We start from the raw sequence: 14,187 nt of genomic DNA, 5'->3' as shown, positions 1-14,187 counted from the left end.
GGGGCGGGAGGAGTGGGAAAAGTCCGCCGATGGCCGGGCCACCGTCGTTCCATCAAATTTCGATTTTGCAGGCTCACAATCTCGATTATTGCCAGGGCCCCAAAAACCCAGGTGAATTCTCTTGCTCGCCGATTGTCTTTTCTTGGGCTCGTTGAAGGAGTGGACGTTGGTACCCTGGCTCACATCAGCGGGGCATAACGTAACGCTCGCGCACGCGACGCACGACACTGGAGTGGTCGAGAGAGGCAGAAGCTGCTGCAAACACTTCCGCCGAGCTCGCCCCCTTGTCGGTACTGTCAACCTGTGGTTTGTGGGTTACGCGAGTACGCGGGAACGTGACTGGCTGCCGTGTTCGGTATTGTACGGAGGAGGTAGCACAGACAGTATCAAACTGCCAAGACCGCCAAGTGCGCTGGAGCCTCTTAATGACGATGAATGCTGCCGGTGGTGCCCTACACTTCAATGCTTCCCCTCCTCAGCTGGACTGACACAGACAATACGCTATAGCGCTTCAGCGGTGAGACAAGGTGATACGGTGACGGGTAGGACCTGCAGGCCACGGGACTTCAATATGTAGCGGAAGTATAAACCTGCCCTGGTTTATTAGCAGGTGCTGCAAAATGCTGTGAAGGGACTGATGTTAAATCAAACACACTGACGACGTTGAGTCTCGAGAAGCCGTCTGCAGACGTTGAAGCGGCTGCAGAACCCAAAGCACCTAGCCACTAGTCGCCGGTCTGGCGCAAGAGCTTGCAGTCATCGACTTCATTCGTGGTCGGCGAACACGGACATCGCAGTGGTTTCAAGTACAGGCACTTGTACTGAACGCCGGTGCAAAGACAGGCTTCTGATTAGTGTTGTGCCCGATGGATATGTGATGGTCGTCACAAGTTTTCTGAGTTAGTCGCCGTTTAGAGGTATGGGTGATCCATGATGCCAACTTGGTCAGGTCTCAGTGCTGGCGCCATGTGAATGGCTACTAAGAGTCGACTATGGCGCACGCGGCGAAAGTGTCAAAAGACGATCCCTGACTTTTGTGGCTTACAACACACAATTCAACAGTAAGCCGTCACCCATGCCAAGACAGGGCGCCTAGTCTGGTGGGTTTTGATGGATGACATCCATGTGGCGGACAGAGAGACGTCGGGCTCGGGATCATCCAAGTCCGCGAAGTTCGCGGTCTGGCCTCTGCTGCTCGCAGATCAATCATCAACGACCGCGCGATAGCAGCAGCAGCCGCCAGTGTATGCACTCGTCCGTCGGTCGTCTGACTTGCTGTGTAAGCAAGCCTGTTAGCTTGAGCAAAGTCAGATGAATTGCACGTTGCACGCACCGCCGAGATTGTCACCATCACAACCATATCCCACATGCTTATCTTGCATCCTCCGCAAAGAGTCGAGGCTAGCCACCACCGAAGCTTTGCATCTTGCAGCATAGAACGGGTAGCGACTGGTGGCATCGCTCTTTCGGCGTCTCCCGCATATGGGCGGGGAATCGCATCGATTGGCAGAGCGCAAAGTGGTCGGCATGCACAGCTGCCTGCACACAGGTAGGAAGGGGGAGACCACCCCGGAGGCCTAGTCACAGCCAAGAGATGATATTTTGGGGGCGGGTTTGCGGCTTGCGAGGAGTGATGCGAGAAGGATGCGAGATCACGAGATGTCGCTTTTGGGCTTCGCGCGTGTCGCAATCTGATTCTAACGAGGTATGAAGGGGTTACCACCGGGAGGTTTCGGTATGCCTGTGCTGCATGGTGTGGCCTAGAATGGCAGACGTGCCTGTCATGGCCGCAGGACCTCGAGCGTGAAGCGTTTCGCTGTAGGCAAAGGTGAGAAAACCCTCTTGGTTGCATTGTGCAATGCGTCTGCCCCCTTCGAGTCCCGATCGAGCCATGTGTAGAGCATCGTCCCATCGTAGTGACGGCCGTGACTGTCCGTGTGCGGAGCACGTCGGCCGGAACATACTGTAATGGACTGTACACTACTCCGTACTCTATGGCAGAGACAGGAATCTGAGTGTCACAGACCGTTAGAGGTCTTCCATATGTCTTAACTCTCAAGCTGGGTTGGTGGACGTGGTAGTGTTGCCGCTGTATTACCCGCGTACTGCGTATCTGCACCTCGCGTACATGACATCCGTACTACGTACAGAAATTATCGCCAGGCCTGGGTCTCTACGGTAGAGAGAGATCAGCAAGCGGGAAACGGAAGAGTGAACTTGACCGACCCCGACCTCCTTGGGCTACTGAGGCTCCTGAGGTGTCGGGCAGCGGCGTCCTTGTCGGTGGGCGGACAGCGGTCGCGCGGGAAACAAGTGGAATCCGGGATTAAGCGATGTGGGAAATTTGAGATTTCTTCCGTAAGCAATTTACCAGAGGGAGGGAAAAGCAAAGGAGAAATTCATGACGACAGTGGGGTTGAGAATCCAGGAACGTCGTCCGCCAAGTGGGGGGCATAGGAAGGAAGACTCAGAAAATTGGAAGGAACAAACGAGTGATGCGACAAACTGATAATGACCCCCCCTAGTTGAGATGAGAGTACCGTGCACAATCTAAGCCTATAACGGCTAGGGTTAGAGGTTAGGGTGGGGCTTGGGTTTGGGTTATTAGCTAGGATTAGGGTCATGGGTAGTCTTCGGGTCTATAGAGTATGTATTTTTCCGTTACGTTCAGGCGAAGTGCACGGGACTCTCACCTCAACTAGGGGGGGTCATTATCAGTTTATGTGTAGACTCAAAAAAACTGAAGTCAACAGCTCAAAGAAGAAGTGGGTACCATGGTAAGGTACCTTTCCAAGGCTCGCCCGAGGCAGGACGGAGGTACCGGTACTTTCGAGAGGTACTTTGTCTCTTCGACACCGAGCGATCCGAGTACTCCTGCCCCAGTGGCCAGTGCTCGGGAAAGCCATGGCTGCCATGCTCACCCAACCACACATTGCAGTCTTTCATTTCCAGCTTCCTTTCACTCGGCCGACTTTTTCAGAGAGCTTGCCCAGATTTGCTCCATTCGCTTTCCGCTCGGTTTCGCTGGTTCCTTTTCCTCCCCTGGTCAGTCAACCTCGCGGCGGACGAGGCTACGCCGGCATCGTTTGGCTACGCTTGCTTGAGCCTGGAGTCCCGGGGCGCGCTAAGAATAAGAGAGAACGAGTCGTCGTCACCTCGACCCCCAATCATTTCGCATTTGGCCTGGTCGGCTCCCTCTGAGCTCTGGTTCAGTGGCTCTGCGTGACTGCATCGCTACCATCCCTGCCTGCGCGTGCGATTGCGTATGTGCTACGCAGTAGTGCCAGACGATACTGGCGGTAAAGAGAGGCGAAGGTAAGGTCGCTTGTTTGATGCGGCGCCTCGCGTGGGTGTTCCATTGACATCTTGCATCATCATGATCTGGCCTGTTCTCTGTTTGAGGACGGCTATTCCGCACCCACATGAAGGCTATCCCGCACCCATACTAGGCCTACTCAAGCAAATAGTGGGCTACACGTGACTGCACCGCCGCAGCAGCCACATTGGGCGCGCGCCTTCCTATTATTTCTGTTTTGACGCGTCTTTTTTGTCTAATACCTCCTTTTTTAGTCACTTTTGAAGCAGGATAAGTACCTTTTTGAGCACTAAAATATGAGCTCTAGAGAAGTATTTCCCCTAAGCAAAGACTGGCTTCTGAAGTCGTGGTTCTGACTCCGAAAAGCGCGCATAGGCGGTATTATAAAAGAGGGCAGAGTGGAAGGTGCAGCAGGCAGTGGAAGGTGCAGCAGGCAGTGGAAGGTGCAGCAGGCAGTGGAAGGTGCAGCAGTGGAAGGTGCGCCTTCCAATCCTCTCGAAACTGCCGGAATGATAGGAATTCCGGGTCAAATGTGGCTGCTGCGGCGGTGCAGTCACGTGCAGTCACGTGCAGCCCATTATTTGCTTAATTAGGCCTAGTATGGGTGCGGGATAGCCTTCATGTGGGTGCGGAATAGCCGTCCTCCTCTGTTTGTCCTACAACCCCCGTCTCCCGACTTGCAAAACTTGAGATGACATTCATTTGGCGCTTATATGAGGCACATCAAGGGTGATGCCATTATCATGAAGCCTCGATGATGCTGGCATCCTAGCGTCTAAGGGGTCGAGGTCCCTTTTTTCGTTTCCCCTCCCCTTTCGCGGCGGTGGACTTTGGGCGGAAGTTGGAACCACAGAGCTAAGGAATGCAGGATACCCTTCGTTCGCGTTCCGTCTTTGAGCCTCGGTGCCGGCGACGGCGGCCGATGGATTAGATAAGCGCGTCCGGCAATGGGATTTTGAAAAAAAGGGACCTTCAGGGAAGGGGTCGAATAGTGGTGTTGGTTAAGTTCGAAGCCAATTCAAGCCACCGACTGCAAGCCCCATTTTGACAGTGACGCTCTCTAACGCCGTTCGTCAGGCCACCCAATCTGATTCACATCGACGCCGGCATCGACGGGCCAGCGGCCAGCCCGATTGTACCGTCCGTTGCTTTCACCCAGAGTCGCAAGCCCCCCTCCCCATGACTCCTCGATGGCGCCGTCGTCTCGGCCCAATGACCCGCGCGGGCCACTGAAGTCTGAACTTCACGAGTGCGGCCGCGCAATTATTCCTTGGTGGTGCGCCGATTCGAGAACGGCCCTGAATGTCGGCGGTTGCAGCTACCGCACGCCGATGGGCCTCCGAAACCGAGATTTACGTCGTCGACATGCAATTCCCGAACTGTGATGTACCGGCGTCGGCTCCGTACTTCGTATGTGGGAATTCCCAGCCTCGTTGTTTCTTGGTTGACCTACACAGTACGGATAATCTGCATGGCAAACCTCGCTGCGAGCCTGCGACGAAGGGGGCCTCGGCTCGGTACTTGGAGACGATGCAATGATGACGATAATCTCAAAATCGGGTGAGTAGCAGTTGTTTGTTTCACCGAGATGATTTTATTTTCAGGGGTGGACAGCGGCCAGACCAAGGAAGACCGTAGACGTATATGTCAAAGTGCCATTCCGTTGCTTCTTTCTGCTGGATGTGCGACACGTTTTGCTGGGCTGCTGGTAAAAGCCCCGGCCCCCCGGGGTGAGCGGTGGGAAGGACGGGCCAAACCGTCAAACAAGATTGTTGGGACGGGTTAATTCGTACATAGTGACAAGTGTGCTCTGTACCGGGAATCATCAGCCCTGTCGACCGGGTCATCATCAGCACGCGACACGTCTTGTCTTTCTGCGACTTTTGCTCGGGTGCAGGTAACGCCGCCAAGTGGGAGAGAGTAATTTAGGTACCGCAAAGTCTATCGCGCGTCGACCTTGACGGGGGCCGGGGGTGGACTTTGCGGGCCTCAGGATGGACTCGAGATGAAGCCGTCCGCGATTGAATAGACGAACCCATTTCCTTGTCGTTGTCCTATTGAGATAGTCAGCAATAAGGTCTTCGCGAACAATGGGGATATTTTATCAGCACAGCAGAGCCTGCGTGAATAAGATTGCCGCTAGGCAAATAGAAGAAAACATGAACAGACCACAGCTTCTAGATCAGCTCACTAATTCCCGATCCACCACGGAGATGTTCCGTAGATGGATGCGTGGGAACGACCTTTGCTGTGTTTCTGACCTCGGAGTTTTGATCTGTAATCCACAAGAGAATGCGAAGACGAGGGCGGAGAGAAAAAAAAAAAAAACAGGCAGACTAACGAAAAAATCGAAGCAAAAAAATTGGATCATCCCGGTGTCACCCAGAATTCTTCTCCTTACCGGCTGGTAATAGCGCATCATCACGTAAGGCAAGCCCGCCCGCCCACAAAGCAAGAGATGCTCCTTCCCGCCCGCGTCACAAGCAGCGCCAGCGGACTTGGGAAGGAACGGGGCACGACGGGAGTAAGGTAGGAGTACTTGAAGATACGTACCTTTCAGAGCAGCCACCTGCCCGATCAACTGCAGGGAGGTGAGGTGCGCATCGCCCAATCCCTGCACTCGTTTCTTGCAAGATAAGCCCGTGCGCCTAATCGCTCCATATTTTCCAGTGTTTTCACCAAAGAAAAGGGCAGAACTTAGAAGCCATTGGTGACTTCCTCTCAATGTACCACAGATGCCCCGCCACATCAGTACGAGTACCTATACCCGAGCCGCAGCATCCGAGCTTCCTCTCTCATTTTCTCTCTCACTGCGCTACGTGTGATTCTATTTTCCCACTCTACCGCCCAGGTTGGCGATGGCCCCCAATGGGCAAGCAACAATGGAATCCACTACTCCGTACCGGCATGGGTGAATACGCAAAATACGCAAGTACGTGTACTTCCATTGCTACGGCACCTGCCCAGCGTGTGTCAGTCATCGAGCAGTCAGTCGGTCAGTCATCACAGATGCAGACAGAGACAGCAAAGCACAAGCATCGTCTTTTCATCCACCCCGGAAAGATCGACATGAGACCTCGCAGAGACGGCGCCGAAGCTTACCAGCTTTTCGATAGCAAATCATGACAGCAACACTTGTGACCAACCAGTCCATGGTTATCATTTCTGAGGGAAGGATGATGGAAAGACAGCAGAGAATCGTCCACTTGGCATCTGCCTTGCCATGCCGCGCCCATTCTTTGAATCCGGCGTATGGAGTATTCATATGGCAAAGCGAAAGGAGGAAGCAAAACCTGGGCGGTATTCTACAAATTTAGACGCAGTCGGGCTGGTACCACGGTACGGAGAACAATACAAGCACGAATATACCTGCAGTAAGAGACGATGTGGAAGACGCAGTCGGCGGTGGCCGAAGGACAGACGGAGAGAGGGCGGGCGGGATGACGGGAGTACTCGGTACTCAGACTGGTGTTTGCCAAGAAAGGCATGCTAAGGGACTCCAGGGTTGACCTGGATGAAGCAATAGGTACTGCAGCAGAGCATCATAGCTCCATTTTCTTTCGATTCGGACTTTTCACTTTGCCCAGTCCCAGCGTCCCACGCACCAAAACGGACCACATACGGATACCGCCCGACAGTTCCCCCCTCCCCTGGTCTCGGTCAGCTGTGTAGGGACGGGAGACTCGCGCCCACAAGGAAGGAAAGGTGGTCAAAGGTCCTCCGTACTCCGTACCCACGATCAGGTACCTTACAAACCCGTCGGCCAGCCCACCCAAGAGACAAAGTCCGCGTACCGTATACCTTGTCGCGAGGCAGTCTGGGTAACTACGGTACTCGTACGTTCCCTCCCCTTCCTCCCCCTGGTACCTCGCTCCGGTCCTCACTGTCCTATGCGAGAAGAGACGGAGAGCAAACTAAGGTCGCCCACACTCCACACACCACAGAACGACGACCACCCACACCCACCAGGTTCTGCTTGCCCAAGCCCCAAGGCTCACCTTCCTCGCAGTCGCTGCACCCAAAAATCTCTCGGCTTCTGACAAGCACCCCGGTCCCCGCCGCTTCCGTAGGCCGGCTTGGGCGGTCTTGGTACCTTTCCGCTGTGTCTTGGGTGTCCTTGGTACTTGTCAGTCCACACACTTTTCGTTCAAAGATGGATTTCCAAGAGTCCAAAGGTCCAGAGCGACTTTGTCCCAAAGCTCGGCCTCCATCTGCAAAACTCTTGGAACCGTGGACCTTGTCTCTTGTCTTGTCTCCGTTCTCACTCTATCCCGTCTCTGCCTTACCTTAACCTACTTTGCCTTACCCTGCCGCTTTGCCCGCCTGTTCCGCTGCCTCATCATACATATCAATCTAGTCATCCACACTTTCTGTAACTTTGTCGCTTGTCCCATTCCTTCTTGACCTCCTCCCCTCCCTCTCCAAATACCTGCTCCCTCCAACGTCCTTTGGTTGCTCGTTGATTATTCACCTATTTCCTCCCTCTCCTCCGGTGAATACCAACCAACTCGCCGATACTCGGAGCATCAGTGGAATTAGGAATTTTAGGGATTCCAACAGGACGGTTCACTGCGACGTGACGTAGCTGGGTCAGCGAGCAAGACAGATTCCAAGACACCACACAACGCCTGCTGGATGGTTCGGTTTTAGTCAGAAACGGAAAGTCGACGCACGCCCGGTAGAAGACCAACCCGCCCTTTGGTCCTCTTTACCGTCACCTATTACACCTTCCAACTTCGCCCGTCGCCTTGCGTCGCGATTCTCGACTTCCTTCCCCTCCGAAGGCATCAGTAGCCATGCAGGACTTCAGCACTTTCCTGAAAGGAAAGCCCACGCTGCCATCTCTATGGACTGGTAACCTCAACTTCGCCAAGCTCAACCCCATCCCCCACCGATACCGACCCAGTCGAGCAAAGAGAAATCAGAAGAAGCGCGCATCCGGAAACTACACTGGTGCCGAAGATGTCACTTCACTGCAAAAGTCTCTCAACCCCCTCGACACATTACGGAAACTGCAAAATCACAAGTGGCGCCTCCTCGACCTGCAGTACACGATCCTCGTCGCCCTCATCATCTTCTCGCTCTGCATTACGCCCTCAGCGCCACTAATCAAGACCCTCGCCGTCACTGGTGGCCTCCTGCTTTTGACGATACCCGTCACCAGCCAGTTCTTCTTCCCGGGCTTGAGTATATGGGCATACCTCATCTATTTCTTTTGTAGCCGGTAAGTCGACTTGCTTGTGGTGTTAGTCTGCCTGGCTCGAATGCTAATTCAAGATCAGCTTCATCGATGCGAAATACCGCCCCCACATCTGGGTTCGCGTCCTCCCCGCCCTCGAGAACGTCCTCTACGGTGCCAACCTCTCCAACATTCTGTCCGCTCACACCCATCCGGTTCTCGACATTCTCGCCTGGATCCCGTACGGACTTGGCCACTTTGGCGCTCCCTTTATCTGCGCTGGCTTCCTCTTCCTCTTTGCCGCTCCCAAGACGCTTCCGATCTTCGCCAAGTGCTTCGGATGGCTGAACGTGCTCGGCGTCACCATCCAGCTCGTCTTCCCCTGCACTCCTCCGTGGTACGAGAACGAGCATGGCCTCGCCCCAGCTGCCTACGGCATGTCCGGATCCCCCGCTGGCCTGGCCCGCATTGACGCTATCCTCGGCATCGATATGTACACCACCAGCTTCTCGACCGCTCCGGTTCCTTTTGGCGCTTTCCCGTCGCTGCACGCTGCGGACGCCGTCATGGAGGCTCTCATCCTGAGCTACTGCTTCCCCCGCTTCCGCCCTCTGTTCGTCATCTACGTTGGATGGATCTGGTGGGCAACCATGTACCTCAACCACCACTACGCAGTCGATCTGGTTGGCGGCTCTCTGCTCTCGGCTGGAATTTTCTACTTCGCCAAAGCTCGATACTTGCCTCAGCAGCAGGCTGACAAGAAGACTCGCTGGGAGTACGACTACGTTGAGATTGGCGAGCAGACCAAGGTTTTCGACGAGGAGTACGGACGGATGTACAACATGGGATACCTTCAGCGCCGCGGCAGCTCCGACAGCGATGAGTGGACAGTTGGCAGCAGCTCTAGCTATAGCACATCTAGCCGGGGTAGCGGAAGTTTGAGCCCCGCCCTTTCCGAAGAATCCGGTCGCAGCATTTTCAGTATCGAGATCAGACCCGACAACGACAGATACGAAATCCCTCAGCTCACAGAGGTGGCTGTGCAGTAAACACCTCTCGTCACACGCGCAGACCTATCTAGAAACACGATGAACAAAGCACGCAGTGCCGCGAACCCGAAAGGCGGCGGCGCCGGATCAACCCTGCAGCGTGCACTGAGAACCCTCGGACGATTATTCGAAACCATGAACCCAAACACCCCCCTTAACCAACACCTCTTTATTCAATTCTCATCATCAGCACTTTTTTTCTTTTCACTCAAAACGGATACCACTTTGGATTACCTGTACCATTTGCATCAGAAGCACAGCAACGGCGCAATAGTGGTTTATTTTACAAACGACAGAAACAGCCGGAGACGCAACGATCTCGACAGGCTTAGGAGTAACGGCCTCATGGATGACCACAACAGCAGAAGAAAGACCCACGGAGTCGGGGAAGGGGCAGCAACGGAAGAGATGGGGGACATGGGATGATATAGAGTCCCCCCGTACATATTAATGTGTTCAATGTCGAGATCAATCTCGATATCGTCTGGCATCTAGCCAGGATGGGATGGAGTTTGATCTCTGGCGCCCGACCAGCAGGAAGGTGGGCCCTATGTAATGTGGAGGCACGAAGGGGAAGAGTATACCACGAGTAGAGGTAGAGCAGTCGCTACTGAAGTAGTTGATGAGGTGAAGAAAGAATAACGAGATTACCTATTCTCTCGATACACATGTTCACTTTTGTCCGTGAGGTTTCGCCTTTTGCAGTCTGCTGCAGTTCAGTTCGGACTGGGTTCACGTCAAAGGATGGTAAGGTGAGGGTAACCCGCCTGCATTCCGACATGGAGTGGTTGCAGATCATCTTTTCCCCTTCCATGGACTCTCGTTCTCGACCCTCGCCTACCCAGCTGACCCGACCCCGGCTCGGCCGGCCAAGTAGGTTGCGCGGCCCACGGCCGGGCTTGGGAGCTACGGCACCACCACGGCACACACGGCAAGGATTTATGGTGCCTTGTAGAGTTCTGTGGCGTTGCGATGGCGCAGACGGCGGGCTTAGATGGACAAGGTGGAGGAAGAGAGGGGGAAAAGCAGCGGAGGCACGGAGGCTTGGAGGCTTGGAGGCTTGGAGGCTTGAGGGGAGCACTGGGAGGAAACGGCGAAACGGGAATGGAGCAAGGTGACGCTAGAGCCAAGACCCGAGCGATCGGGTCCGGCAAAATCCAGCCTGCGAATTTATCCCCGCTCTCAATTGTGGGTTTGGCTTGGTTTGCTTGGGTGGCTTTTTCCCTGGTTCTGGTTGTGAAAGTTCCCTGGTTGGATTTGTGCTGCGCCGAATTCTAGGGTCCGAGGGGCCGGGGTTGACGGACCGGGGGGTCCACTTCGCCGAGCAAGGGTTCTTGGCATGGGGGTTTTGGGTTTCTTCGTTTTCTCTTCGTGAAGTTTCCCCCGTAATTTCTTTAGTGGGGTCGTTCGAAGGCCAGGCGACAAGTATGGTTTGCGACATTTCGGGAATTTCCCCAATGAGTGCCTTGGGGTAGGAGAGAGTCACAGGTGGTAATGATGGTCATGCTCTGTCAAGCATTGTGCACAGCAATTGATCAAGTATAGTACGGGCGACGTGGGTATACTGTGTACCCTTAAGATAGCTTCGTTACCGGCTATGAAACCACAACCTCGTGGCCAGACAAATACCATCTCTAGAGTATTCAGCTGCATGTTTGCTCAGTGGGCCTCTACGAATATATCTTCTAGACCTCATTTCTTCTTCGACGGCGGAACTATTTACAGTTGCCTCAACCACTTGTGCTTCGAAAGCTTTCTCAACACCATGTCTTTAAGTTGGTAGTATACGGCCCAGAAATCCAAACGTCTCAAAGCGAGGTTCAATTCCCTCAAGTCGTCTTCGAAAGCATTGTACCGAGCCTGAGGGTCCGACCTCCTCAGACGTTCCATCGCGTCACTGAGATCCCTTATAGATTGATCGCTAACTCTCTGCCCGTTCGAACGTAGAGTAAAAGGGTTCGAGGCCGGGCCTCGCACAATGTAGATACCTAAGCTAGCCAAAAGACCAGCCGCGAGAGCTATCCAGAGCCACGTGCAGAGACTTCTTCGAATGGCTAGTCTATCATGTCGGCTGTACGTCGTGGGTCTGCGTCGCATCTCGAGCTCTGTGAGGGCCCAGAAGAGCAGGGCGCACGCTGGTGGTACTAGAGCATTCTGTAAGGTAGTCACCGAGCGCCACGCGGACGGAATCTCCCATAAGAGAGACATGTACACCGTGGCAATGAACAAAACGAGTACTGATGGGTTGTGACCAAGATTGACTGGGTGCCTCACAACATCGAGAGTTGCTGCCGCGGCGCCTGAGAGCATCTGGCTCCAGGATTGTGCGGCTGGCGCCCGCCTCGTGTACCTGACTGGGGAGAAGGATCGGATGACCCTGCCGGTGCTGCTGCCGCGGCCGCGGAGCGAGGGGTCCATTCTAGAGGCCAACTGTACCGACGTCTGTCTGATTCGCAACGTGGTAGCGATGTCCTGTCGAATACTAGCAAAGGAGACCATATATCCGACACCGCTGGAACGAGCGACCAAGACGCCGAGAACGCGTCTCGATTTATCGTCGACGATCCAGGAGCCCGAGTCTCCTGATTGAAAACCTGCCAGATCGAGATTAGCAAAGTGGCCATTGCTGCAATGCTTGGGGAAAGGTTGAGTCTCTGGACGCCATACCTCGACTAGAGGCCTGTACCTCAACCGTCCAAATTTCTTGCACTCTTTCACCACCGCCCGAGATCATGAACGAAGAGTTTGGGCAAAGATGGCTACGCACCAACCCTGTCATTCCGGAAACTGCCCACACCGTTTTCTGGGACGGCGGCGTGTCTGGATGATCGTGGTCCACGAATACCTGGTTTAGATCAGGGCAGTAGCTTTCGATGAAAGGATTCTGCCACATTGGTGGTTTCCCTGCGCCATCTGGGATTCTATTTAGAAGCAATAGATTGGCTTCCACCGGTACCAGTAGCCAGTCGTCCCCGCTCCGTAGTCTGTCTTCATCGATTCGGCACGTGATGTATCCCTCCTTGGTCGTCAAGTCTTCAGGCGTGATGTGACTTGCGTTTGTTGCTTGTATCATGTCTGCAAATGAACGCTCTGCGGTAGATTCTTCCTTCTCTGTCGAGGCCTTACTCCTCATTTCTCTCGTGGATCCTGCCCCATCGTTGAGGGTATCCTCTTCCATTGACGCAGTCTCGTGAATCAGTCCCGCGGTTTCGCCCCTCGCGCTCTCACCATCGTCCGAAGCAAAAGAAGTAACCGAATCCGAATCGCCACTATCAATGTCATCATCAAAGATAAAGAGCGAGCCCTCATCAGAATCGCTCTCATCGTCAAGTGAATTGTCTGTAGGCTCATCCTCGTCATCGGGCGCGTGGCTCGTTGTAAGAGCGTGGTATTTGCCCCTGATCGAAAGAAGGCCGCCGATCGTTGACGTCCGCTGGCCCAGGTTGGAGGATTGGACAACGATCAGACAGCCGCAGAGAGTGCGGGCTTGTGCCGGATCGCGAATCGCACACGCAGCTTCGAGAGCTGTGCGACGGACTCGCTCCTTGTGGTAGCATAGATCGAGTGGGGAGAAAACATGTCGACTCTCGGGCCTTGACATGATCTTGTGAAAGAAGCGGATCTCATCCCACCTGTTCAGACCGACGATACGGATGAGGGTTATGGTGTCTCTCGTCGCGTCCGCCGTGCCTGTCGCTGCTATTGTTTGACTGGACCCATACGCAGACGATATGGAGACGAGACTGGGCACAATCGTTGGCAGAATGAACTCGGATTTAGCGAAGAGTTGATGTCTTTGAGCACTCAAGGTAGTGACGAAACGCTTCAAGACATCCTTTTCTTCCGATGTGAATGCGGTGTTTGGGTCAACTTCTGCTTCAGGGCTGAGTCTCTTCAATCTTGCCGGTCGCAGAATCACTCTTCGAGGCTTTTGTGGTAGATTTGGTGTTGCGGTTGGTTCCGTCAACGGCGTTGTCTTCGCTGGTGAAGCGGTTTCTGCAGGATGGCTTGCTTCAAGAGGAGTTTCTGTTGGGCTGGGTTCCACTGGGAGAGACTCTACTGGAAGACAATCAATCGGATGAGAGTCTCCAGGTGGAAGCTTCATGAAGGAAAGTTCCAATGTTGGAGTTTGCACACTTTGAGGCTCCAGTAGTTCCGCTGGGAGAGGTGTAATCGGAGGTGTCTCTTCATCCGCCGAACCAAGATCGACCACGTTCTCTGAAACCGAGTCGTCGTCTGCGTTGCTGTTACCACTAGAGTTGTCGCAAATCAATATCTTCCTCACAGGTTCAGGCTGGTGAATAGGTGCTTTCGCAACCATTCGGACCAAGCCTATCTGGACGACCCAGAGAGTGATCCCATAAAGAATGAAACCGGGGCCCTCCTCCAGGGGTTCTAAATCTGTACAGCCCTTTTCCATGACTGCTTCGGTTTTGGATCTAGAGCTGAGACCTGTTGGAGAAGGGTGTCGATATCGCCGTGTTGAGCGGAATAGGTTAACGATCGCATTGGTCTAGACAAGTGATGCTACCTGGCAGCTGATCTCTGGTAATAAGTGATAATCATCAGAGACGAAGTCGCGAGAAATGGGGGTTGGGGATCTAATGAGGCTGTGAGACACCAAGACTTCACAGGGCGACGTA

General features: G+C 54.1%; 4 protein-coding genes across 4 annotated transcripts; 2 read left to right on the top strand and 2 right to left on the bottom strand.

Annotated features, from left to right (window-relative positions):
- Positions 1-1,069: 1,069 nt before the first annotated feature.
- CABS01_05078 (uncharacterized protein) lies at positions 1,070-1,912 on the bottom strand (the record flags this gene model as incomplete). The annotated part of the gene is made up of 1 exon (XM_060538448.1): positions 1,070-1,912. One exon carries the CDS (start codon positions 1,910-1,912, stop codon positions 1,070-1,072), a length of 843 nt encoding a protein of 280 aa, XP_060405620.1.
- Positions 1,913-6,184: 4,272 nt separating this feature from the next.
- Positions 6,185-6,442, top strand: CABS01_05077 (uncharacterized protein; the record flags this gene model as incomplete). Its single annotated transcript, XM_060538447.1, has 1 exon — positions 6,185-6,442. One exon carries the CDS (start codon positions 6,185-6,187, stop codon positions 6,440-6,442), a length of 258 nt encoding a protein of 85 aa, XP_060405619.1.
- A 1,670-nt stretch (positions 6,443-8,112) lies between these two features.
- On the top strand, positions 8,113-9,544 carry CABS01_05076 (PAP2 superfamily protein; the record flags this gene model as incomplete). The annotated part of the gene is made up of 2 exons (XM_060538446.1): positions 8,113-8,540; positions 8,599-9,544. The coding sequence occupies 2 exons, from the start codon at positions 8,113-8,115 to the stop codon at positions 9,542-9,544; spliced, it is 1,374 nt and encodes a 457-aa protein (XP_060405618.1).
- A 1,719-nt stretch (positions 9,545-11,263) lies between these two features.
- On the bottom strand, positions 11,264-13,964 carry CABS01_05075 (uncharacterized protein; the record flags this gene model as incomplete). Its single annotated transcript, XM_060538445.1, has 2 exons — positions 11,264-12,138; positions 12,212-13,964. The coding sequence occupies 2 exons, from the start codon at positions 13,962-13,964 to the stop codon at positions 11,264-11,266; spliced, it is 2,628 nt and encodes an 875-aa protein (XP_060405617.1).
- Positions 13,965-14,187: the final 223 nt, after the last annotated feature.

The sequence above is a fragment of the Colletotrichum abscissum genome (genome assembly GCF_030869225.1).
Source record: "Colletotrichum abscissum strain IMI 504890 chromosome Unknown Scaffold_10.1, whole genome shotgun sequence".
Taxonomy (NCBI): Eukaryota; Fungi; Ascomycota; class Sordariomycetes; order Glomerellales; family Glomerellaceae; genus Colletotrichum; species Colletotrichum abscissum.
The sequence above is the reverse complement of the archived record's forward strand: the minus strand, read 5'-3'. Positions and strand labels throughout refer to the sequence as shown.